Source organism: Melospiza melodia, chromosome 9 (genome assembly GCF_035770615.1).
Source record: "Melospiza melodia melodia isolate bMelMel2 chromosome 9, bMelMel2.pri, whole genome shotgun sequence".
Taxonomy (NCBI): Eukaryota; Metazoa; Chordata; class Aves; order Passeriformes; family Passerellidae; genus Melospiza; species Melospiza melodia.
Window position 1 is genome coordinate 21,787,144 of NC_086202.1, and position 24,453 is coordinate 21,811,596.

The following is a 24,453-nucleotide window of genomic DNA, read 5'->3' on the forward strand; positions in this document are numbered from 1 at the left end:
CTTCCTTTTTAAGAGAAAAGGAGTGTTCAGAGTAGTCCGATTTTTTTTTTTTTACGTGACGATCTTTTGTGCTGCGGTGCGAACTGAAGAGAGAAATTGAAAATAACTGGATGAGCTCAAACAGCGCTTCCCTAATTACTTCTGAACTTCTCATTTAGAAAGAGATGAATAGGTATGCATTACATTGCTAAAAAAAAAAAAAGCTTTCGGATAATCATCTTACACTTTTAAAAAACAGTCTTGCCTTCCCCGTTTCTTTCTAAAGAAAGAACGAAGTCTTCTAGTTGAAAACTAGTTTTAAAAACCAGATATTTCACAGTAAAAACGTTTAAAATATAAGTTTACCTTCTTTAAAGACAGGGAAAGAGATTTAAGCGATTCTCAGTTTTCTTATTTCGTGCCAGAAAATTCTACTGACGAGGAAAAAAACCAACTGTGTCTGATTATTTTTTAAGAGAGCCCTGGGGTTACAATAAAAAAAACTTTGGTTGTTTTTTTTTTAATTTTTAATTAAAATTGAATAAACGCTTAAGGAGAAATTAGCAGTCACCTCCATCCAAGACCTACTCGGGTTTTATAACAGAATCAAAGCGTATTTAAAAAAAAAAATTAAAACCTTTTAATACATCAAATATACGGAATTTTAATCTTTAAAGCGATACATTGTCTATTTTAGTACATGACGTAAACCTTACTTAACCCTTTTTACAGGGTGGACTTAAAAATTAAAAATAGTTAAGTGTTCCTTTAAAGAACAAAATAAGGCAAATGAGGTTTTTGGAATAGAATTGTTTTTGTTTTTTCTTCCAGAATACATACAAAAAAATACCAATTCTCTTTCAAGGGTATACACCTTAAAAATAATTGCAATTTGAAATTATAACTGACAAATTGCGAGTTGTTTTTAGTAACAAACATGCATGTAAATTTTTTTGTTTCAATGAGACATTAAATAAGAACGTACAATACAATCATAGCAATTTTAAAGTAACATTAAAGAGAAGACCTCTATCTTTTTATTTATATTCTACAATGGTGTTCCACTTTTACCTATTGAGCTCAGTTTAGTAATGCACTTTATGATTCGTTGTCCCGCTTGAAGCTAACATAAATAAATACAGTGCTCATGGATCCAGTCCTCAAATGAACACTATTTTATAAAAAGTCAGGGGTTTTTTTTTCTTTCCGACTTTTATAAAGTTTCGCAGGGCTTCCTTCCCTTACCGCTAGACTTTGTGTTGTGTGTCAGAGCCCCGCTGCCTGCACTCACTGGTACCCCAGGGCCGAGGCTGTGGTGAGTCTCTGCCCATAGAGTGCGTAAGGGGAGTAGTAGGGTCCGGTGGCAGCGGGCACGGGCACGGGGGCCCCGGGGGTGGGCAGGGGGCTCTTGGAGTACGGGTGGTAGCGGCTGCCGAGTCCCAGCGCGTGGTGCGGGCTGCGCAAGGCCAGCGTGCCCGGGCTGCCCGGGGCGCCCGTCGTGGGGATGTGCATGTGGCACGCCATGGCCGCGGCCGCCGCGCTGGCCAGCGACGAGGAGCTGGGGTAGCTGGAGAGGAGTTTATCGGTGCCCGGGAAGGCAGTATGGGTCCGCAAGTGGCTAAGCAGCTCCTCCGAGGTGGCGAAGCGCTTGTCGCAGGGTCCGTTGGCCGACACCCAGTTGCAGATGTGTGGCTGGGGGTCGTTGGGGAGCATGAAGCCGTAGGGGTACAAAGGGTGGCCGGCTAGCGAAGGCGGCGTGGCGCCGGTCAGCGAGGAGTGGACGCTGTGCAAAGGGTGGGTGGGGTAGACGAGGGGGTATCCGGACTTGAGGGCTTGGTCGTGGGCGCAGGAGGCTCCGGCGGCGCCTGCCAGGTGGCTGGCGCAGTGGTAGCTCAGGCAGTACGGGTCTCGGCACAGGCTCGCCGTCATCACCGACGGCGGCGACGCGCCCGCCAGCGGGCTCGACCCCGCCGGCTTGCTGCAGCCCAGACTGCTGGCGGCAGCCAGCTGGGCCCCCACCAGGCTGGAGGATTTGGTGGGGTCCAGAGCCACTCCGTGCGGCAGGAACTGTGGCGGGTAGCCGGCGTAGGCTCCAGCCAGCGTCCCCGGGTAGCTCATGCCCGCCGGGGGCAAGGGGAAAACGGTCTGGCCCGGCTTGTAAGGGGAGACGGGGGCCACGAGGCCGGAGCCCAGAACGGAGGTGGAGGAGGTGGCGGTGGTGCTGCTGCAGGAGGAGGCGGAGTCCGATGCGATGGGCTTGGAGCCCGGCGTGCTCTCCTGGTGCTGGTTGACCTCCACGTTAATCCCGGCACAGCTCACGCTAATCCGGCTGTGGCTGATGCTGGTGGTGCCCGGGCCTCCCTCCGAGCCGGAGCTGCCGCTCTTTCCGCAGCCCTCCGAGTCCTTCTTGTCCTCCCCGCCTTTGCCCTCGGCCGGCAGCAGCCCGGGCGAGCAGGCGGAGGCGCTGGAGTTGGGGCTGCCTGTCCTTGGGGTGAACGGCTGGCAGGTGGCGCTCGGCACCCGGAATCCCGACTTCTCCCCGGCCGCGACCCCCGCGGCGGGGGCGCCCGCGCAGCCCGCCGCCCCCGGCTCCTTCTTCTCCGCGCCTGGCTTGGAGTACGGCTTGAAGCTCGATTTGTCCTCCACGCCGATGTCGCTGAGCTTCAAGGGGCCCGACTTGGAGTCCTTGTCGCCTCCGGAGCCATTGGAGGTGACCGAGGAGAGTTTGGAGGAAGGGGATGGGTCCGGCTTCCCTATCTGCGAGCAAGTTTGTGCCAAAAGGGCCAGGGGGCTCTTCTTTGCATCCAGCTGCGGGAATCAGAAGGACACACAAAGAAAGAGATTTAATCGGGGTCTGAGAAACCCCCCTGCTTACATAGGACTCTTATCCCGTAGGTTTCCGCAGAGTACAGCCTGGAAGTAACGAACAGTTTGTGCGCATTCATCAACTTGACAGCCCCCTCCCTTGAATGCACCATTTTCCATAAAGCCTTTAAAAAGGGCTGGGGATTTTCGTATCCCTGCGAGCTCGCCGCGGCCACCTTCAATGCCCCCAGCGTCCCCGGCAGCGGCCCGGGCAGCGCGGAGCTCGGCGTCTCGGCGTCGCTCGGGCCGTGCTGGCCCGCAATCCCGCCCGTGAACTATAGCGACTGCAGCATTTCTGCACCCTGACTGCTGGCACTATTTATAAACAGAGCCCGAGCTAGCCGGCGAGCAGGGCTGCCCGGGAGAAGAGTGTCCTCGCTCCGCAGAGACCTTAATGAAATCATTCATTCCCACGGACACACCCTTCCCACCACCAGCCCTGTTTCGAGTTTCGGTCCCGCAAACAGCGAGCTAGGCAGCGGGGGACCAGCAACCTCGATAGAGCAGAAAGGGGACCAGCAGGCGCCCCGAAGTACAGATCCGTGTCGGTACTTGAAAGGAATCGGTCGGCGAGCTGAAATAGTTATTCTGCCGCACCCGCGTTTGAGCCTGTCGCTCTCGGCGCCGTGTCGTCCCGTCCCGTGTGTGTCCCCCCCACCCCAACACACTCCCTGCAAAAGCAAGGTTGTTTGGCGCTCGGAGCGCTGCTTATTTGCGTGGCCGGATCGTGACCCCAGCGTGGATCGGTTCCTTCCACCCACCCCTCCTCTCAAAAAGCAGAGAAAAAAAAAAAAAAACCTCAAAATAGCAAAAAAGAAAATATTAATTTTACACAGGAACTAGACATTATCCCAGTAAACACGGAAACAATACCCAGGAGCGGCTCCTCGCACTAACTCGAGATCAAAAGAAGCCCCTGTCCCGGTGTAAATGCATTTCAAAGCGCAGGAAAGTGCCGAGGGCGGCTGGGGGAGCCGCCATGCACAGCCAGCGCCCGGGCAGGGACGAGGAAAGCGACGGGGGCCGGGTCCTTACCTCGATGGGGCTGACGGGCGTGGAGGGTAAAGGCTGCAGGTATTCAGGGTGTAAAATGTGTCCAGTCCGCGCCGTGAGCATTTTCAAGACTTTGATGGGAAGGCGGTTGGCTTGGCGTAGCGGGTCCGAGGGGGGGACGGCGTGGAAGCAGGGCTTGGCGGCGGCGCTGCTGCCGTTATTCCCAGCGTGCCCGTTCGGCCCGGCGAGGTCGGCGGCGCTGCGGCTGCGGCGGGGGCTGCCTCCGGGCTCGCTGAGGCTGCTGCTGCGCTTACTACTTCTTATAGCAGAAAGCGAGGGCGATGTGATCATGACCCAAAACCTCGCATGAAAACTGGGGCAAGTGGCGCCGCTCGCACTCGGAAACGCTCGCTCGCTTTCTGCGGGCGAGAAAGGAAAAAAGCCACACGCCCCCCGAGCAGAAAAACAAACATACAATGTCCCGTGGCTCTCTCTGGCGGGGAGGGCGTGGGTGGGGAGGGGGAGGGAAAGGGGGAGCCGGCCGGAGAGAAAGAGGAGGAAAAAAAGCCGAGTAATCCTTGGGCTGTGCTGGGGGCGGGGGTGGGGGCTGCGAGCGTGTGCCGCGGTCCCCCTCGGCCGCTCTCAGCTCCCCCGGCTGGCGCGGCGCGGAGCGCTCGCCTCCGCCGCTCAGCTGTGATGCGAGCCGCTGCCCATCCAGCCCGGGATCTGGCAAAGAAACTCACTTCAAAAGCAGCTGAATTAGTCTGAGATTAAAGCCTTTGCCGCCTTCCAATCAAATGGGACCCCGAGGTGATTGGAGGGTCAAGGGGATGTGACGTTCCCTTTTCTGGGCTTTTTTTTTTCTCCGTTTTTAATGGTCTCTCGCTCTTTTTTTTTTTTTTTTTTTTTTTTTTTTTTCCTTTCTCGTCCGCCTTCCCTCTCCCCTCCCCTCCTTCCTTGTTTTCGCTCCTAGGATGGGATGGGCGTTAATTCTGTGTTTCACATCATGCGCTGCGAGCGTTTTTCTTCTTCCGCAGGCAGCGCGGATCGCGCGGCAGCGGCGGGGCGGCCGCGGGGCTGGGGGCGCCGCGCCTGCCGGGGGGCCGCGGGCTCCGCCGCCCTCCCTTCCCCCGCCCGCCCCCGCCGCTCGCACACCGCCCCGAGCACGGCCTGCCGCCCGCCACGCACGGCACGGCACGGACGGGCCCGGCCCGCGCCCCCCCGCCCCCGGGCCGCTCCGGGGCCGCCGCCGCGCCGTGTCCCCTCCGGGAGCCGCGGAAGGGCGCGGGGCGCTTTTCCCGCCCCTCCCGCCTGACAGCGCGGGGAGGCCCGGACGAGAACCTGCAGAGCGCCGGCCTGCACGTCGCCGGCGGCAGCGGGCGGGAGCCGGGGCGCTGCGGCGCGGCTTGCGGCGGCGCGGGGAGCGCGGCGGGATTGGGGGAGGTCGTCACACGCGGGGCTGTCACGCACAGCCCGCCGCCGCCTTTCGGGACTCTCCGCCCCGCCGTCAATTGTCAGTGCTCCCCAACCGCAATCAATCAGTTATTTGTCAGCCCCTGTCAATCCGCCCTTGATTTATGTCAGCTTTTGTTGCTGATTACAAGCCTGGTGTGACTTGAAGGGGGAAGGAGAGAGAGAGGGAGAGGGAGGAAGAAGGAAAGAAAACAGAGGGAGAGACGGGCTCCTCGGGAGAAAAAGCCTTTTAATTTACGGAATAAATCCTTGGAGTAAACTGGATTTGTTTGCCAGCAACCCGTAGCCCTCCCCAGCTCCTCACTGCCCTGTCGGGGAGGGCAGCTGGACTCCTCTTCCCCTTCCCTCTTCGTCCTGTTCGAAAGTGTCCTTCGTCCCTGCATCCGCCGGGCTGAACCGGTCCCCAGCAGCGGGGGCCTGGGGAGGCGGCCCCTCGCCCCGACGAGAGTACTGAGAGTACCGGTTCGCCATTTATGTGCTGGATTTTAAGCTAGGCTGTGTTGAGAGCCTTCTGGGTACGCTCACGGTGTCCACCCGGGCGTTACATTGGTCCTGCTTTGTGTCTGTGCGCTCCCGAAGGGTACCGAGTCCTCTGCCCTCAGCCCCGTTTTTACCGGTGCCGGCGGATGCCCCGAGCGGAATCCGCAGCCCTTCAAGTCGCTTGGTTGCCTTTTTCTTTTCTCTTTGTACTTTGCTTCCCACTATCCCCCCACCTCCTCATCCCATAACATTTTTTCACAGGCAAAATGTGTTAATCAATCTTTTACTTTTGTTTCCGGATCTGACATGGTGGCCCACACAATCTCCAACATTAACAAAAAGGTCACTTAGAGATAAAACACGTTTGACAAGTGAAGAACAAGGCAAGTGCTTTAGGGGTCGCGTCCAATTCCTGACCTGGACTCCAACCAGAACAGGCGCTGATCCTGGAAGGGTTGGACGAGAGGAAGGACTTTCACTTTCTCACGTTTAGATTTGCTGAACCCAGTCCTTTTTCTTCGCTTGAAACACCGATCTGTCCTAGTCCCTAAACAGATGTGTCAGATAGTCTTTAATGACCCGCTCTTCTTACGAGGTACATGAAAGGCAGGTTTTGCTCGGTATCCCCCCCCTCCCCCGCCAAGAGGTACCCCTTAAATCTTGCAGCGCAGTGAGTATATCTGCTGTATTTTATTTAAACCACTTTGCTCTTTTACTACAGTGTATAGAGTAGGATAAATACACGGAACTCCTCTAGCTTTAATAAAGATGCGATTAATTTTAACAAACTTTTAAATTTCTATCTTTTCTCTGAAAGATAAGGTTTATTGGCACAACTTCTTAGTGGAGAATCATAAACGTACTTTCATTTTGCAGTCACCGCGGTCATCTTGCAGGACCATCAAAATTAAAAGGCAGGGGAGAGGAGGTAGAGAAAGAAATCTTGCATAAAACCCACGATATTGCAATAGGACTGACAAGACCCACAACTTGCCCTCAAGGAACTCCCCTACCCCCCCCCGGCCCCCCTCCTTTATCTAGAGTGGAAGTGACTTGAATCTGCCCCAGGTTTTCCCCCAGTTCTTTCTTTTGTTGTCAAGTCCAATTGATAAATGGAGTGCAGTAAAACTCTGGAAGAAAAAAAAAAAAAAAAGAAGCTGAAACCTTCATTTGTGTTCATTTGCATTAAAGTGCTTGGAACAGCTGTTTTCCTTACAGGACCGGGGAGACTCCTATCTGTTTTCTCGTTGTATTTATCCTGCCTCCCAGGGTGAAAGACTAAAGATTAATTGTCTTAAGGTAGAGTCAGCTGTGGGAAGGCTCTCCCTCCCCATTTTTCCTTCCCTCTCTCTTTTCTTGTGGAGGTGAGGGTGATTTCGGGAAGGGTTGTTTTACTTGTAAGCCAAGGAAGCAGAGGCGATAGTCGGTACTTGTATAAAACAGGCAGCGCACCGACGGCAAAAGCGGGGGACGGAGCGGGGGGAACAGCACGAACCCCGGTCTTTCTGGCTCAAGTAGAAGCATCAGAGGGTAATTTAATTAGCAACTTCAGAGGACAGCTTTTTCATTTGCTTCTCTTTTTCATTTTTTTTTCCCTCTCCCCTCAGCCTTTGAAATGAGATTTAAATCTCACTCGGTACTGTAAACTTTTTTATGTAGAACCTTGTAAAAAAATCAGCCCCAAGACATCTCCTCCCCTTTGCGCCCTCCAAAGCATTTTTGAGCTATGAGAGCTTATTCACCGCGCTTAACACACGCAGAAAACGATTCCCAGCGAGGGGCTCGGAGTTAGGATGCACACGCGTAGGATCGGGCGGGCGGCGGGGCTGCCGCTTGAAAGCGGCGCGGAGTTTGTGATTTGCCTGCTGCGGGCTCCTTTCCTCTCCTGAGCCGAAGAAGAGCGATTCTGTCCTGCTCGTTACCTTCGCGAGGGATTCTTGTTTAATGAGTCCGTGCGGACGGTTTGCTGTTTGGCATTTACTTGTGTAGTCTTGTTGAAGTTTTGGTGGCTGTTGCTTTTATTCCTTTGAAAAAAAAAAAAATCCAAGGGTTGGAACCCGTCTTCCTCTTTTTACAAAGGAAAATTGTAACTTAAAAAAGAAAAAAAAGGAGAGCAAAGGAGGAATTAATTAACAAGTGCCAGTCCACACTTTCCTTTACCTACCAGCTATTGGCAAGCATGTCAAGTCGATTTTATTTGCACACAATGGAAATGATTTATTTTCTCTTAAAAAGGAGTGGGCTGGCAGATATTTGAGGAGGAGAGGAGAGCGAGAGCGAGAGAGGAAAAAAAGTTTGAAAATGCCTTGAACTATTCACTGTCGAGATGGCTAATCAGTATTGAGGCTCGAGGGCACTCGGGCAGCTTTTCAATGCGGTTTTCCTTTCATCTCAAGCTGGATGGAGGCGCTCAATTAAAAGCCTATCAGTTTGTAAGTAAATCAACGCCTATCAAAGTTGTCACATCAAACAAAACGATTATTATTGCAGCCCGCCTCCCCTATTAATCTCCCTCTAAAATAATCCGCTTGACAGGTCAGGCTGGCGAGCTGCAAACCCTGGTCAGGATCACCCAAAAAACCCGGACTGCCTATTTTTCCCTCGGGAGAGTGAACTGCAGAAACCTCGACACCAGCGTGCCTGCTCTGAGAGCTTGCTCTCTTGCCATTTAAGTGTCAGCTTCTGTAGATCATGTTGGAAAAGGGCGTTTAGTCTTTTAAACGGAACAGCAGCAACCCTACAGGCCCTTTAGTTTAGCTTGTTTGTTTGTTTGTTTTTTCCTTCTCCCCCCCTTTATTTTCTATCTTTTCGAACAAGACTAAGATGTTAATTAGCAGAAGCAGGGTTGCTGAGTTGTGTCTGGGTTATGTTTCTGTGTGTAACACAATTCAGTTACATGTCTGTCCATCCGGTGCGTCAAATTTATTTCCTTTGATAGTACTTACATTTCACTATCTGCCCCAAGGTTTTTATTAAGATATACATTGCAATACATTTTTGTAGATGGTGCATCTTCTTTCTTTTTATTTTTTTTTTCTCACACGAATGATAGTACTTCATATAAGAAGATAAGAAATGTGATGGGTTATCAGAAATACACCACCACAATTTGGTACATTTGGAGAGAGGCTTTTTTCCCTTTTTATTTTTATTTTTTTTGGTTTTTTTAATGCGAGGCTGCATGTGCTCAGCTAATAACTGATGCGTCTGCCCAGGTATCCAGCAGAGGTGAGGGGTATTTATTCCAGAATATTGTTAAAGTGAATAGTTGGAAAGCTTGCCAACATGAAGTAAGATTTCCAAACCTCTCCCCTGTTCGCATAGTACCTGAAAATATTTACCCTTATGATTGTAATTACTTTCCTAACACATAGAAGCAATATATATTTTACTCTGCATGAGATGTAGGTAATCGTTTTATAAGCGGTGATAATTTCAGAGCCATCTTCAAAATAACAGTCACGTTTAAGCGAACGTGAATTTTAGAAGTCAGTGGCATTTTTACTAAACGAGCAGAAAATCACTTTTGTTTGCTTGTTTGGCTGGTTGCTTACTGCTTTTGGAAACATAGCTTCACCTAGAATGTTTTCAAATGCGTTTGTCTAATTTTGTTTCTTTTGTTACACCGAGATAAGGAAGAGATTAATGCACCTAATAATAAAAAGACCCCACCCCAACCTTTCTCTTTTTAGCCCTTTGACAGATTTCTCTCTTGACATTGTTTCACGTGTAAGTGTGAAAATTTTTACTCCCGTGTCGAAACCCGTTTGCCAACAGCTATTTTCCAAATCTACCCTCTTTTATGTCTAAGGTGTTTCTTATGCAAACAGCTGTTATTTAAAATATGCCTTAAGGTAACTTTGTAGAGGGAGAGGGAGAGAGCAAGTCAAATAATTGCAATGACACGAGCAAGGCTGGGTATGTTTCCTGTTAAGTGCATGGAGATTTTTAGTGTCATTTCATGTTTTTAAATGTACTACGATTAAAATCATCGAGCCCAAAGCGAGGGAACACATTTCCTAATTTGTACATAAGTAACTTGAATTGGTATTTGGCGTCTAGATTCTAAGAGTGGGGGGAAAAAAAGTCTTGTAGCTTTTGTAACACCTTGGTCTGATCACTCCATCTCAGCAATCATAAAGGCATCTTTGTGTTTATCTTCTGCGAAAGCCTGGAGGCTGCGGGAGAGAATTGTACCAACTAAGCACATATTTGGTTACAGTAATCCCTCAGAAATTAACCATGGCACACAATGGAGGCGATCTCCAGCTTTGTCACTCGGATCCCAAATGCGGAGTGTTTATTGACAACTTTGTTATGGAAACTGTGCAGATCAACCAGATGCGTCTTCCACAGGGAGGTACAGTGTAGGAACAGCGTCCTTTGAGATATGAGGAAGAGTTTTGAGGATATGGCTGGAAAAGGCTCTGGAACCCAAATAATTAACCTTATCTAAACACCCTAATGACAAATGAACAATGATCCTCCACTCAATTACAAAACAGCTATGTTTGGCAGGGGCAGAAAGAAGATATATATGTAATATATCTTCGCTATTTTCTTGAAACAGTCTAGGTCCATCATCCCAAAAGGTTAAAATAATCTTAATTTTAAATAACTATTAGCTTGTTTTCAGTTATCCCTAATGGTGCATTTAGGTCTCCTCTAATCCCCACTGCTTTCATTTTTAGCTTTTTACACCCTAAAATTAATTCCACCTAAAGTACATTTTTCATTTTGTACTGTACTAGCGACGTGCAAATAATTTACATCAGCGTTCATCAGGACTGTCCTGAAGTGATGGATCATTTTGTTGAGTTGCAGTAAAAGTGCAGAATGATCTATAATGATGTAATATATACATTAAAAGGGTGTCTGGATGATCAGAGTTTTGCTAAAAATGTAAAAGGGCTTTTTGATTGATAACAGGGTTGCTGTTTTTCTGCAAAGGCTGTCACAGGCTGACACAATGCTTGAGTTATTAGGGCAGAGAAGGGCAACCATAAATTTCCAACGTCAGGCAAAAACTCTCTTTATTGTCTATATGATGGATGGGCCTCCGTACTAGACACCAAATACTTCGTATCACCCTTAAATGGGAACACATTTTTCGTGGCCATAATTCATGTTTTTTAAATAGAAAGTTTGAAATGCCTGCCTATATTTCACAATCCTGACATATTTATGAATCACTCCCTGCATGCAAATATAATTATTTAAAGCACTGAGGTGACATATGGGTTAGAAATGTACCAAATGCTGTTAGCGGAGTGATTTTTTTTAATTCCCTAAATTGAACACCATAGAAAACTCTGCCTGTCTGTTCAGATCAATAAAGTCGAAGGTGAAGTTTTACTGATTTTGTCAGTGCCACATACAGATATTCGGTTTTGATTAGGTGAAGCTGACAAAAAGGGAGTCTTTTTGCAATTACCATTAGGTTAATGAAAGAAACACTCATCTTTCTCCTGGCACCCCCACGCAGGCATACCCGTTTTCCCCCCTTTCTTTTCGGGCGATGAACTAGCCGGAGGTAGATTCGACAGGCTTTTCCCCCCACCCCCGGATTTATTTTCCGTCCAGCTGCGCTCGTCTCGGAGGGAGTGCCGGTGTGCCGGCGGGAGAGGGGGCTGATGAGAGCGGGCTCGGGCAGGGCGCTCGGGCAGGGCGCTCTCCCGGCCGCTCTCCCGGCTCGCCGGGCACCGCGGGGCCAGCCGCCCGCTCCGCTCTACCCGCGGGCTCGGGGCGAGCACACCGGCGGCAGCGCAGCGCAGACGGCCGCTCCGCTGCTGGTTCGCTTCAGCGGATTGCGGGGAAAGGCATTCCACCCCCTCGGCGGGGAGCCCCGAGCAGCAGCGCCCGCGGGAGGGCACGGCGGGGCCGGGGCCGCCGCCCAGAACCGCGGGGCTGCCCCGCGGCCGCCGCCACTTCCGCCGGGGCGGGCGGGGCCGCCCGTGTCCGCTCCGCCCGCCGGCTGCGCCCGCCCCCGCCGCGGGCTGAGCGGGGCCGGGGCCGGCGGGACGCGGAGCTGCGGGGGAAGCGGCGCTGGGCGGGGGCACTCGCGGGTCACCCGCGCCTCTTCGCGGCGCCCCACCGCAGCCTTCGGCCCGGCTCCTCCTTTCGCGGGCGGCTGGCTGTGCCCGCGGAGCTGCTTACTCATCCCGAGGGTCTGACCCGTAACACACACCTTTGTGTTTGATTAATTGGAACTCACGTTATTTTCAGTAGAGCTCGAGGGATGTGGGAATCAAAATCAGAGTATCTTGAATATTTTTTTTCCCGCGGACTTGTGTGCAAATGTGTAAAATATTTGCACTAGTCCAAACTTACTATAGCGGGCTGACTCTTTGCCCATAAAATGTTAAATCAACCATGACCAGACTCATTTTCCCATGTCAGCCAAGAGGACTCTGTAAATCAACACATTAGGGCTTCGCTGGATAGGAGCTGCGTGTGCTTCATGCAAAATGGCCCTGACAGTCGCTCTCGTGGTGCTGAGGTTGTCAGCTGTGGCTGACTGCAGCATTGTCAGGTGGCAGCAGGGAACCTTGCAGGTAGAGTGCAAAATCATTGGCGACACAACATGCAAGAGGCTGACAACTGGCATAACAGAAGGAAATTATATGGGTTGCTTTACCTTTTGATGTGATTGTGTTTTTAAGACTCCTAGATGTTTTGCAAAGCCTGTTGCACCAGCCTGGACTGCTTAGAAGAGCCTGTGTCTCCCCTGAGGGCCTGCTTAGTTGGATGTGAGCAAAGATGTTCTGCTGGCACTTCCTACCATCCCAAGGTGGAACCCACTTAGAAGCCATTACAGAAAAGCTCATCCCAAGGTTAGGAAGGAGTGTGTGATAGCTATACCTGGAAGCAAATGAATACAGTGGATAAATACAGCTAAAAAAAAAAAAAAATAGCACTGGCCATATGTAGCTGTGCCTAAACAACCAAGACATACTCCATTCTTTGTTCAAAAAAGAATGAATCCCCCCAGCTCTAAACAATAAGTGTTCTGTAAAAAGCCTCAGCCAGCCAGTCCTTATCTAAACCACTATCTCTGGGTAAGGGTTCAGATACTGGAAAGCTTATTGCAGGGTGCTAGCAGGTTGAAAGGAAAAGGAGACATAATACAACATATAACAAAATAATATCACTTCTTACTACCACACAACAAATATCAGTAATTACACACATTGAATCAGATTAGATTCAGATATCAAGGTAAAGCTTTTTGCTGTATTTCTTGAAAGGGGCCTCAGCTTAGAGAAATCATTATCCAGTGCTCCTTGCTGGATTGCCTCCCACTCAGAGGAGTGACCCAGCTATGACCCAGACTCGGAACACTTGTGTATAAATTTAATTTTCAGCATTACATCATTTCAGCTGGAGTCTTACCTCTTTGCTCATTGTTGTGCTATGTGGCCTACCTGGAGGTAAAGAAAAGATAGTAAGAAAATGTGCCAAATATTAGAAAATGTAAGTTCAGCTTAAAAGTGCACACACACCCACTTCTATCCTGTGGTCAAATGAGATGAAATGACTGAGCCACCAGTAAGGTGGGAGGAAAAGAACTTAAATGATTAAATTTAAAATCTTACAAGATGACAAAAGGAACATTTAAGGGTTACTTATGAAGGGATAATACAAACTCTGCTTGCAAAATTTTCCATGTTTAAAAGAAAAGGCATTAGCCAAACAAGTGCCTGTAGCAACATTTCTTCTTGATCACTACTCTCAACACCTGAACAATGAAAACTTGTTCTTCTAAATTCAATGTGCTTTCTAAGGGGAGTTTTGCTTTTGAGATTAAGCCCTCATGTTATTTCATCTAATTGTAATTTTTTATTTTTAATTAACTGAGCAAAGTGCTCCCCTTTATGTAATTTCTTTCCCATAAAGAACCCCTAACCCAGACAGATTTCTTTCTTTTTTCCTACATCACTCACATAAAGTTCATATCCTTAATGGATGACAAAGTAGGCAGTAGCATGAGAGTGTGAAGAGGATTTTTCCCTGACCAGTTTCATTCAGGTACTCCCAGCTCTGATAAATGTACTACATTTAGCATTATGAGTAGAGATTAAGGACCCAAGTCCTTACAGTAAATTCTGTTCAAGTAAACTTCTTAAACTGTGGCCATTGAGGAGCAGAGACTGGACAGAGTTAGCAACACTTAAGTTTCATTTCCAGATCCACCATTAACAGCGTTCAACTACATTTTGCAGCTCTGTATCTGTGAAACAGTCCTGGTATTTAGTTTTCCATTACAAAGAGTTGTAATCAGGATAAGACAGTAAATGCTTTAGTGCATTACCATGGCAGAAAAATACAAGAACATAATCTCACACTGCCTGTAGAAAAGCTCCGGCATTATGCGGCGTGACTTGCTGTATAATAGCATAGTCAAATCAAGAGGATCATCTCATTCCTGTTTGAATGCCATGATTTCGTGTCAGAATTAAATATGCTGGTGCTGCTGCAAGTTCCGTGTTTTGCGTTAGTCATTGGAAACAAACAGGCATCATCAAGGCTTCTTATTCCTCCACTAATTTTCAAATTCATTAAGTGATGTAATACAACTTAGGCATGTGATGATGACATTTGGTTCTTTAAATTAGTAGTTGCTACCTATTTCTATAATATCTGACGTTAGTGTTCTTATTGTTTACTTTATATTTATACAAGATGATGTTTCTACCCGTGACCTTGAAATCATGAATAATTATGCTAGTAGGACAAAGGTACAAATGCTATTATTATATTGCACTGGTAGTCTTGTTTGAGTGTCATTAATATACAAGGGGAAAATCAATTAGCAAAACATCATTTTTGAAATGTAATTTATTAACACTGTGTAAGAGTATTCTTTGGTTGAATAGCTCTAAGACAGAGATAATATAATGGCATTGTGGCTACTCCAGTTAGGGCTTGCACCTTCTCTCCATGGACTGAAAGATTAAATTTTCTCATTCACTTTTGTATGAAAACAATTGCAGCAGCTGTTTTGGTTCAGTAATCACCCATTGTCTCATTCCCACATTCCCACATGATCTAAATGGGAACCTCCCAAATTTAAGTGTGATGCCTTCATATTTGTTATGGATATTTAATATCAAAGTATGTTAATAAAAATGATAATGGTTGAACTGAAATGATAATATTCAAGAAAAACAGTAAACATTACAACCCATTTAAAAAAGATGCTTCACTTTCTCTGGACTGTTGGTATCCATTTGTATCTGTTGTTGTTAATAATAAGTAATATTAATAAACCAAAGGGGAAAAAAAAATCTGGATGCCTTTTTTGTTACTCATCATGAAAACTATGTAAAATAGACAGGATTTTTTGAAAGGATATATTTCTAATTATGGCACTCATACAAACAACTGTGGAGCTGTAATAGGCTCTTTATCGTGAAGGTAAAAGCTGTTTTGGGCAGAACTGCCTCCTTTCAAATACAGCTCTTAAAATCATTTGTACAATAAAGAAAACTGGAGCTCAGTTGTGGATATGGAGATAAGTTGATCTTGATTTTTTTGGCCAACATTTGAAATTTCTGTGACTAGGATGACATGAAGATCTCTGTTATGTGCAGTAGCAAAGGACAAGATTAGTTCAGCTGAGTTCTGGGTGAGCAACCTGGTGTAATGCAGAGAAAAGTTGAAAGGAAATATGGTTCTTTCCTGTGGCAGTCTGTAGTTCTATTTATGTATTTATTATGGAGTAATGAAAGCAGTAACATTTTTACAGCGAACAGTAAATAATCATGGGATGCCAAAATACCCAGTCCAGGGTAGGGTATATTTATGTTTGTAGTATACACACACACACACAAAAAGTGCTACCTCTTGGAGGAGTGTTGGGCTAAAGATGGTTTGGTATTTTTTACACAGTCTTGGCTGCATGTCTCTAGATAGATCAAATGTTTATCAGTTGTTCCCTTATATCTTCCCAGAAGGTCTGTGTATGCTTGCTTGTGGAATATTATTAAGTACTCCAGGAAAAAAAAAATCTTTAAGAGCTACAGATATCTCCAGTTAGCTGTCCTCAGTGTGGGCACTAGAATACCAAAAGATCTGTGCACAGGGGATTTCCTAAGACTTTGAAAGGCAGCATGAATTTCATCCTTAGAAGTTTAAGAACTGAAACAGGCTCCTGAAGTACAGAAAAATTAATTTAGCAGTTATAAAGACATCAAATTGATGACACCAGAGAATGAAGTGCAGAATGTCCTCCCCTGCCTTGCCAGAATAATTAGAGAACAGTTCATTCATATCCTCTCTGTTGTTTCTGCAAAAATATCAGTCGTGTGACGGGACTTCTGTGATGGAGGTGCCTACAAATTCAGCTCATGGATTATTTAACAGCCGGAGAGTGGCAACATCTTTGATACAGACTTTCAGACAGTAGACAGTGTTACTGGCTCCATGTTTTACCTTCCAAATGTAAAGTTATTTGAATTTTTTACTTCTGCTCATATACTATGGATGACTTTGATTCTTTGCCCTTTTCCTGCTAAGGATTTTTACTTCACCTTTAAGTGACAAGTTTAGATATCAAGTTCTTGATTTTTGTCAGTTTAGGTCAGTTGTGAGCACAGTTTTGGAATAAAAATGCTTAGTCTTCTGCCTTTCTATTCCATATAAAATAAAATTGCCTAAAGATATCCACTGTAATCTAATCTATGATATTCTGATATGTACGCTATCAACTTTAACATTTTTAAATCTTAAGTGAATATATAATATCACTGTTTAATACAAATAGATCTGAATTATCATAAATATATTTAATGCATAATGCATGTCACTCAAGTATTATTGTCAGTAATGGATGAGGAACAACACTAGGATGATTTCTAAAAGTAGAGAAAATAATTTCTCTCTAGTTCATGTTTTTCATGGAGTTGGTTTCTAATAACAACATTTTGGTCATAATATATTTCTAGCATAACTTAAATGACTTGTGCAAATTACTGAACTAACCTGAGTGCTTTTATTATACCCAAAACACCGCAAGTGTCTTGCATTATAAAAATTTGTATAAAACCTGTTCAGCTCTTTTGTTTGCTTCAAGTCAAACAGTAAAACATATTTTTCTTGCTTACAAAGTGAAAAAGCCCTCCCCTTACCTCTGTGTGTGAATTGTGAGGTGCCAAGGAGTTGACAGGAACCTTAATGACAACTCTGTTTTCCCTAATAGTGGGGAATCCTTAGATGATAGAGATTTATGGAGAGAACACGTGTCCCCAGTGAAGGAGGGAGCATAGCTCAGGCACACTGTGGGCTGCAGTGGTGCTGAACCCAGCGTGACCACTCTGAGGGAGGGTGAGCTGTCACTGCTGGGAGCTGGCAAAAAGCTTTCCTTCATCTTTCCAGGACTCTGAGGTGTGCCAAGCCTATCAGAGGCTGTGCCTGCCCTGCCAGTTTAAGGTGCTCTCAGCCCATTCCACATAAACAGGTCTTGGAGCTGAGGCTTTCTTCTCTTTCAAGGAAGAAATACAAGGCCATTATAGACTTTCTCTTCAGTATCTGGCTCAGAATGTCAATGGCAATCTTAGTGACTCCTCATAAAATGACAGGTTGGGCATAGAAAAAAATGAAGTGCCAGAATAGAGGTTGCCTCTACACTCTTGATTCTGTTGTTTAGTTCATTGATGTGATGACAGTCTTGAGGTGTTAATGAAGATTAAATTATACCACCCCTGTATCATCCCTGCCTCATTTGGAGCAAAATCTGCAAGACAGAATGCCAAGAGATCGTGATTTGTCACTGACCCCTTTGAGAGGTATGGTAGCAGCAAAATAGCCTATTTTTTTTCACCCACACAGAACATAGAGAAGTCTGATTAAACATGAGAAACCTGTAACTATTTCCATACCAAGTTAGAGGACTAAAAGCAAGAAAGGATTGTAAGTTAAGGTATTAATAATAAAGCACTTTTAAACCAGTAAATTATGAGTACTAGATATTAGTACTAAAAGTATACAGGAAAATTATGCAGTTTTTATTGCTAAATAAAGGTTACATTTGGGATATGCACCTGCAAACACACTGGTTTGCCATTTTGTAATCAGTGATAATTATAGTACCTCAGCAACAGGGTAAACAGGACAACCTTTATTTTGCATATCACAACACGGAAATAAAATTATTTTCTAGTGGCATTAGACTGGCAAATTTTATAGAATTAATATGATGTGAAACTGGATGGGTAAATTAATTGGATACATCAATTTTTATTGTTAAAACAAGCATAGAGTAGCCTGCATTTACTTTAAGGGTGTCAGTTGAAAAAGCCTCTCCAAATGATGCAGAGTGGAAGTTGTGTTCAGTGTGAGATGCTTAGCCTGGCTGGGGGGGTGGGGGGAGTTTAGTAGGGCCTGTACTTCTGTGCCACTGTTTTTGCTGTGGTCTGAGGACCACATCTTGTGGAACTTCTGTAGAAATCTCTTGATCATACATGTTCACCTCTCTCCAAGAATTTGTAAAGCAATGGTTTGTTTCACAAGAAAAGATACAGTCCTGTTAGAGCCCAAACTTTGTCCATTGATTTTGCATTTTATTTTTATGCCATCCATTCTACAAGAGGGAAAATACTTTTCATTTTTAATTACACATGCAGAAGGGATTATCACTTGTGGGCTTTATCCCCACTCCTGAGTGGTATTAGCAAGACAGCCAACCTTTCAAGCTATCCTCAGTGTAACTAACTGTAAAATTGGGATATTAATGCTTAATTGCGATGGGTATAGTAGGGCTTAATTGATTAATATATGTAAAATGTCATGAAATTTACAGGTGAATGACATTTTAGAAGTGTTAGGTAGGACTTTCTTTATATTTTAACATAACCAGTATAAATAGCAGCAGGAACAGATCATTATGAACAATTTTTACAAACACATTTACTTATCTTTCCACTGAAAGACAAATTAATATACTGTACAGTGAATACAATTTGAAGTCCTGTAGAAGAGAATTAACATGCATTTCCATTCACATGGAAGGAGAATATGAATGTTAATAAATTTCCTTGTAGATAACAATTTGAAAATATTATTTTCAATATGTCAGTTTATGGGCCAGTATGATGACATATATATATATATTCATTATATATAAATGGTCATTAAGCTTAAAATAGAATCTCTAAAATCAGTGGACTTGACTTCTTTTTTGCTCACTTACTTGTTTAGCTGATGAAGGCTTTGATCTTAGCTCTTCTGCTTTAACAGACCAATTTAAAATGTTAGTATAAAACAGATACCCTCAAACTTTCCAGGTAATAAAAGATTTTCAGACCTGTGGTTACCTTAAAATTAGAACTTTTTCCTGTTTGTGAAAGTGTGGACAGTTCTGTAGCTTCGGTAACATATGTATTTTTTCATAATGAAAAATTAATGGTAGGGAAGAACTGTATTTAACATCTTGCTATGATTTTATAAGAATTAAAATTTGGAATAAGCAGAAATACTCACCATGCTGCTGCCCCTTTGAGGTTATTTCACCAGATTTTTTTTTCCACATTGTGAAGACCTTAATTTTTTTTCAATAATTTTCTTTTAAGTCAGACTTGAACTTACTGTAAGATCAAAAAAAGACAAGAAAAGTATCCAAGTTAGCTGTTAGGTCCAAGGTGGTTGGGATTTTCCACAGGAAGCTCCACATGCTGTATCCAGGCTGCTGTATCTGAAGTGTGTGTCAAGCTGCATTTGGGGTTACAAGGCTTCAGTACCATGGCTGGGATGCCAGGTGAGACCTTTCCTGACTGTGTATCACATCCTCAAGAAAAGAAAAAGAAGTTTTAATGCTAAAAATCTTAGTGAAATAGCAATAAATATTTTAATAGGAGGTTCATGAATTGACATAAGGTGGAACAAGCCAATGGACACTGCTTATAACCATACATGACTGCTGCTGCATAACCTCATCTTTGACACATGGTTCTTTGACCATAAAATTTTCCAGCCTCTCTTACTGCATAGCATTGCTTTCAAAGTTATTTACAAACAAAACCTTCTTATAAAATACAGCCTAATGGGTGTTTCTTTCTTGTTTCAGTAGGGAAGTCTAAGTCACTGAAAAATTCAGCAGAAATTGAAATTTAGTTGGCTAATCTGGGTATTTCCTTTTATTCTGAGAATTAACTGTGCATATTTCTCAAGAGTTTTGGACTGAGAATGAAGTAGTTTTTGTTGGTTACTTCTACTTCTTCATGAACACAATTTGTGTCGTGTTTTATTATTTTGTGCTGTATTTTATCCCTCTATCCTGGTGTCCTGATCCATGATATATGTTATGAAAAGCCCCTTTTTGCTGGGTTCTGTCACATAAATCAAGTTATTCCAATTTAAATCAACAAAGTTGTTGTGGTAGGCTTCTTTTTTCTCCTCAGAGAGAAAAAACAATTAATTTGCAAAAGTTTTATGAATAATAATATTTTAAGTTTCTCGAACCCTTTTTCTATGGCTTGATGTGAAGTCTTTTTAATAATGTTGTGACTAAGTCTTAAACCACAGCATCATCTGTGACTAGATCTTTTAGCCTTCACTTTTTATTACCAAGCCTTGTCTTACCAAGGTACAGAATCCTCCCCATGCGACCCGAATGTATCAGAGTGGTCTAACTTGCACAGAGTCATGCGAATGACTCTGTCACTCAGACTCACCAGTATAATCATTACTAAAAATAAATCCCAATTCATAACCCTCTGGTGTTTTTGGGTTATGGCAAGTTAATGGCATTAAAATGTGTTACACTGTCAGCTTTGAAACTGAAATCTTACACCATCATGGTGGAACTCATGCTATCTCCATTTTGATCCAGTGACAAACCCTGGGAGACTTAGAAGTGATTTTATTTTTGATATCCATTCAATCATTGCCTTCTTTTGCAAATATGTCCACTGGTAGCTGTTTCTATTTTGATTTTGTAATGTAGATATTTCTATGCTTGAACCAGCCTAGTTTGTTCCTAATTAGTCCTATATGTTTTCCAACACCATCAGCTGACAGCAGCTTTACTCATCTGAGTGGGATTCCAGCAAGAAACATGAACATGGAGAGCTTTATATGATATTGTTATCAGTCTTCTACTATAGTGTTATCAGTCCACTTTCATCTTTACTGGAGAGGAACATTTAATAATCTGAAGCTCTGAGTCATTCTCTTGTGACTGTGGAAAAGGTCCCCATCATGATGGCCAAATATCAGCGTGTTTTTGGATACTTATATATGTATGGAATCAAAGCTGGATTCCAAAATAAGGACAAGAATTTCCTTAAGTTTAGTATTGGTCTGTCTCTAATAATCTCTGCAGTATAAACAGGAAATCTCTTTGGTTTTAGTCTGCTATTTCTTTTGTGTTTCTCACCAAATGAGGGCTTATCAAAAGATTTTTTTTTCTTATTTGTACAGATGGTATTGAGACTAAAACATAACATACAACTTATGGAGGACCACTGTTTGCAATGAATGATGCATTACTTTGGCTCAGCTACTTTCTTTTTATTTTCCCACTTGGATAGTGAGAAGGTCTAGAAACAGGTTTTTGTCAAGAAGGAGCGGAATTCTATTTTCAAAGTTGTAATGAATCTAATCCCTATATCACAGGACTGCTTGACTCACAAGTTGGATTTTGTTTCCTGCATTTCCTGTTCACAGTAATGCAATTTTCTTGGTAAAGAACAGTTCCTGCAGAAAATACCTTACCCTGCACTGGGCATCTTTGTTCTTGCACTTGCATATTCATGATTTTTTTGTTTTTGAAGAACTGAAAATTGTGTGACTAAATTGTGATAGATGCAGGAGAAGCTGGAGAACCTAAGACAGAAATGTCTTGTAGGACCAGCAGGTACTATAGAATCTACAATCTACAATTAGTCACTCTTTCTGCTTCATCTTACCTAGGAAAGGTGATTATGCATGAAGGATTTCTCAGTATATATTTTAATGCAAGAAGAGTAGAAGAAAGGAATCAAACACTGAAGTCACCATTCAGGAAGAGTGAAATTAAATGAAACCACTTTGCTTTCCCATGTACTCTCTCACAGTTTCAAGAAGTGTAAAACCTGTTTCTTGTAGTTTTCATGTTTATGTATATCTCTATTTTAATAGACAATACATTGCTTGTGGAGACCTCTGGAACTTTAGCTTTCAGCTCTTCCTTCTTGCATCATGTGTGTGCATGTTCTTTTCCTAGTAGTGTCTCCAGATGCAGAATTAATGCTGGCTGAGCTATATTTATCCCTCCTCACCCAGAAGGATGGGTGGATGAAAGTAATAAGTGAGTAATGGGAAAAGTTGCTGTTTAACAATCTGCAGAGGATGGTGGCTTTTGTTTGGGCTGTGCTCTTTCTTAACCATCCAAATTGTTAGCAACTTCCATACATTTCTGTGGGAATCTTTTGTACTTAAAAGGTACAACAAAAAACAGCGACTGCTTTGGAACTGAACAATAGGGAGCAAAAACATTTGCTACTTAAAATACAGAAGTTATTCCATATTCAAGTGTAGGAGGTTGACTACTAATTGGACTCTTTTCCTGCTTACTGCTCTTCTCAGCAGAGTATCATGTATCTGTTATCTCTGTGGAAGGCTGTGGTTCTCCCCTTTGCTGGTAGAACCTGCTCAAAGGTGGAAGATTAAAGAATGAGGCCGTGAGAAGCAGGGAAGGAACCTGTTTGTTAATGTCAGGTATTCCCACACCTTGGCTAGAACTCCTTCCTGTTCATACAATTTTCTGTTGGGGTAAAGACACATCTTCAGGGACACAGGCTCTAAGGGGCACAGAGCCCCATCCAATGTGTATTTTCAATAGTATATGCCTATTTATAGATAGGTCTCTCTTACTGTGCAGTATTGTTTGCAAAACAAGATGCAGAATGTGTCTTCTTGGAGTAGTCAGGTGAATACAGTTCTTTCTGAGAAAAATTAAAACTAAACAAAACCTCAGCAAAACAGACAAACAAAAATCTCCCCCTCCTCCCCTTCCCCATCCCACCAAAAAAATAAAAGGCCCCATAAACCCCTCTCAAAACCCCAAAATACCTCTGGCTAGTGTGGTACTTTAGTTCTACAATGAGCTGCCAAGACAGCTGGAACAGGGGAGAGCAGCTCAACGAAAGCTGCTCTGGCCTCTGCACCCACTTCCTTTGTTTTTGACCCTTGTATTCAAGCACTTCCTGCAATAATTTTGTTTTGTCTTTGAAACCAGCACAGTGTGACAGACAGTTTCTGCCCCAGACATTGTGACAGAGATCTGTAAGAAGAAGATACCTCTGTGAACCTCAAATCTGTTACTTAGAATAGAACTGCAGTGTTGTATGGCCTCAAATTAGACTTTATCCTGGCTTTAGTACCCTTTTCCCCCCGAGTTCTGATTGTTGCATTCTTATGAGGAAGCATCAATGCCCAGAGATGTACAGTTGCTTGAGTGTTGCAATTTACTTTCCCAGGATTGTGCAGCCAGCCAAGCTGAAATTCACCTATACATAATGGATTGTAGGGAATATAGCACCTCAAATATGTTTTGAGTCTGTCGTTTGAGGCTTAGAAAGAAATAATCTCTGTGTATTTGTGCAAGATATAATTATAGGAGAAGTGGTAGCAAAAGCTTCCATACCAAGCTCACTGAATTCCTTCAAATTAAAAAAAAAATCTTATGGTCTTATTATTAAGCGTTCTGTGCCTCCATGATTAGCAACAGGACTTTGAAACTTGGCAGAAGGAAAAGCCTGGCATCCTTTTGATGGCTTTATGAAAAAAAAAATAAATAGAGTGCATAAATTATAAGGGACTGAAACATACAATTTCTCATCTTTGGTTTGTGCTATACATTTAGTTTTGATAACATGTCCAAATCTTGCAATAATCTGCAAGGCTTGCGGATGCCTCATGTCAGCATCTTTCTTCTGTGTGCTGTACTCTAGATGGGACAAACACAGAATCATTCTCACCCTTTAGCTTGGAATAACTCTTGCTGCAAGTGTTGTCTACTTGGAGTAAAGAATTTATGTTTCTTGCCCATCTTTTTACTGGAAATAATAATTTTTGTAATGTAATACCTACACCAAACAAGACAAAGCAAAACAGAGTATTGTGTACAGTTAGGGTGTGAGATGTATGAACTGGGTGGTGCGGCTTCAGTTCCCCAGATGACTACAGATAATAAATATAAATTTTTTACAAATAATGTATCTATTCTATGCTGCATTCTATCAATTCTATTTTCATGGCATAGAGTGTGAATAATGCATTAAAAATGCCAGAACTTCTGGTAATACAGAGCATTGAGGAACTTAGTGATATTTTACCTGGTTGAGGTAATTTACTCTCTGTCTGATCTATAGTCTAAAGGAAACGGAATTCTCTATATTATAAAACCCAACCAACCAAACACCAAAATCCACTAAAAGACAGCTCTGTACCACAGCATATCTTAGGAGAAGTAAGAAATAAATTGCACAATTAATTGTTGCAATGTCCTAGTTGTTGAGGACGTAACTTATTAAACATAATTTTAGCCTAATAGCTATAGCGTGCTATATAGTGTAACATTAGGGATTTTTAATTATATTTGGGTCATACCATTTTGGTCAAAAAAATTGTCATTACCTTTACTGGAAGTGAGATGAGATTACTGAGCACAAATTTTATGAAAGG

General features: G+C 43.9%; 2 protein-coding genes across 4 annotated transcripts in view; one reads left to right on the plus strand and one right to left on the minus strand.

Annotated features, from left to right (window-relative positions):
* LRMDA (leucine rich melanocyte differentiation associated) overlaps positions 1–24,453 on the plus strand; it is a 641,685-nt gene that overhangs the window by 6,221 nt on the left and 611,011 nt on the right. Inside the window, exon 1 of one of the 3 annotated variants that reach the window (XM_063163845.1) lies at positions 5,838–6,460. The exons of 1 other annotated variant lie outside the window; for it this stretch is intronic. In XM_063163845.1, coding sequence (XP_063019915.1) covers positions 6,365–6,460 — 96 coding nt within the window. In that variant the 5' untranslated portion in view covers positions 5,838–6,364. Of the gene's footprint in view, positions 1–5,837; positions 6,461–24,453 lie in introns of those variants that run through there. One more of the 3 variants, XM_063163844.1, reaches the window with a different exon arrangement.
* Positions 618–4,665, minus strand: ZNF503 (zinc finger protein 503). The gene is made up of 2 exons (XM_063163843.1): positions 3,880–4,665; positions 618–2,787 (listed from the first exon to the last, which is right to left on the minus strand). Exons 1-2 carry the CDS (start codon positions 4,186–4,188, stop codon positions 1,267–1,269), a joined length of 1,830 nt encoding a protein of 609 aa, XP_063019913.1. The 5' UTR covers positions 4,189–4,665; the 3' UTR covers positions 618–1,266.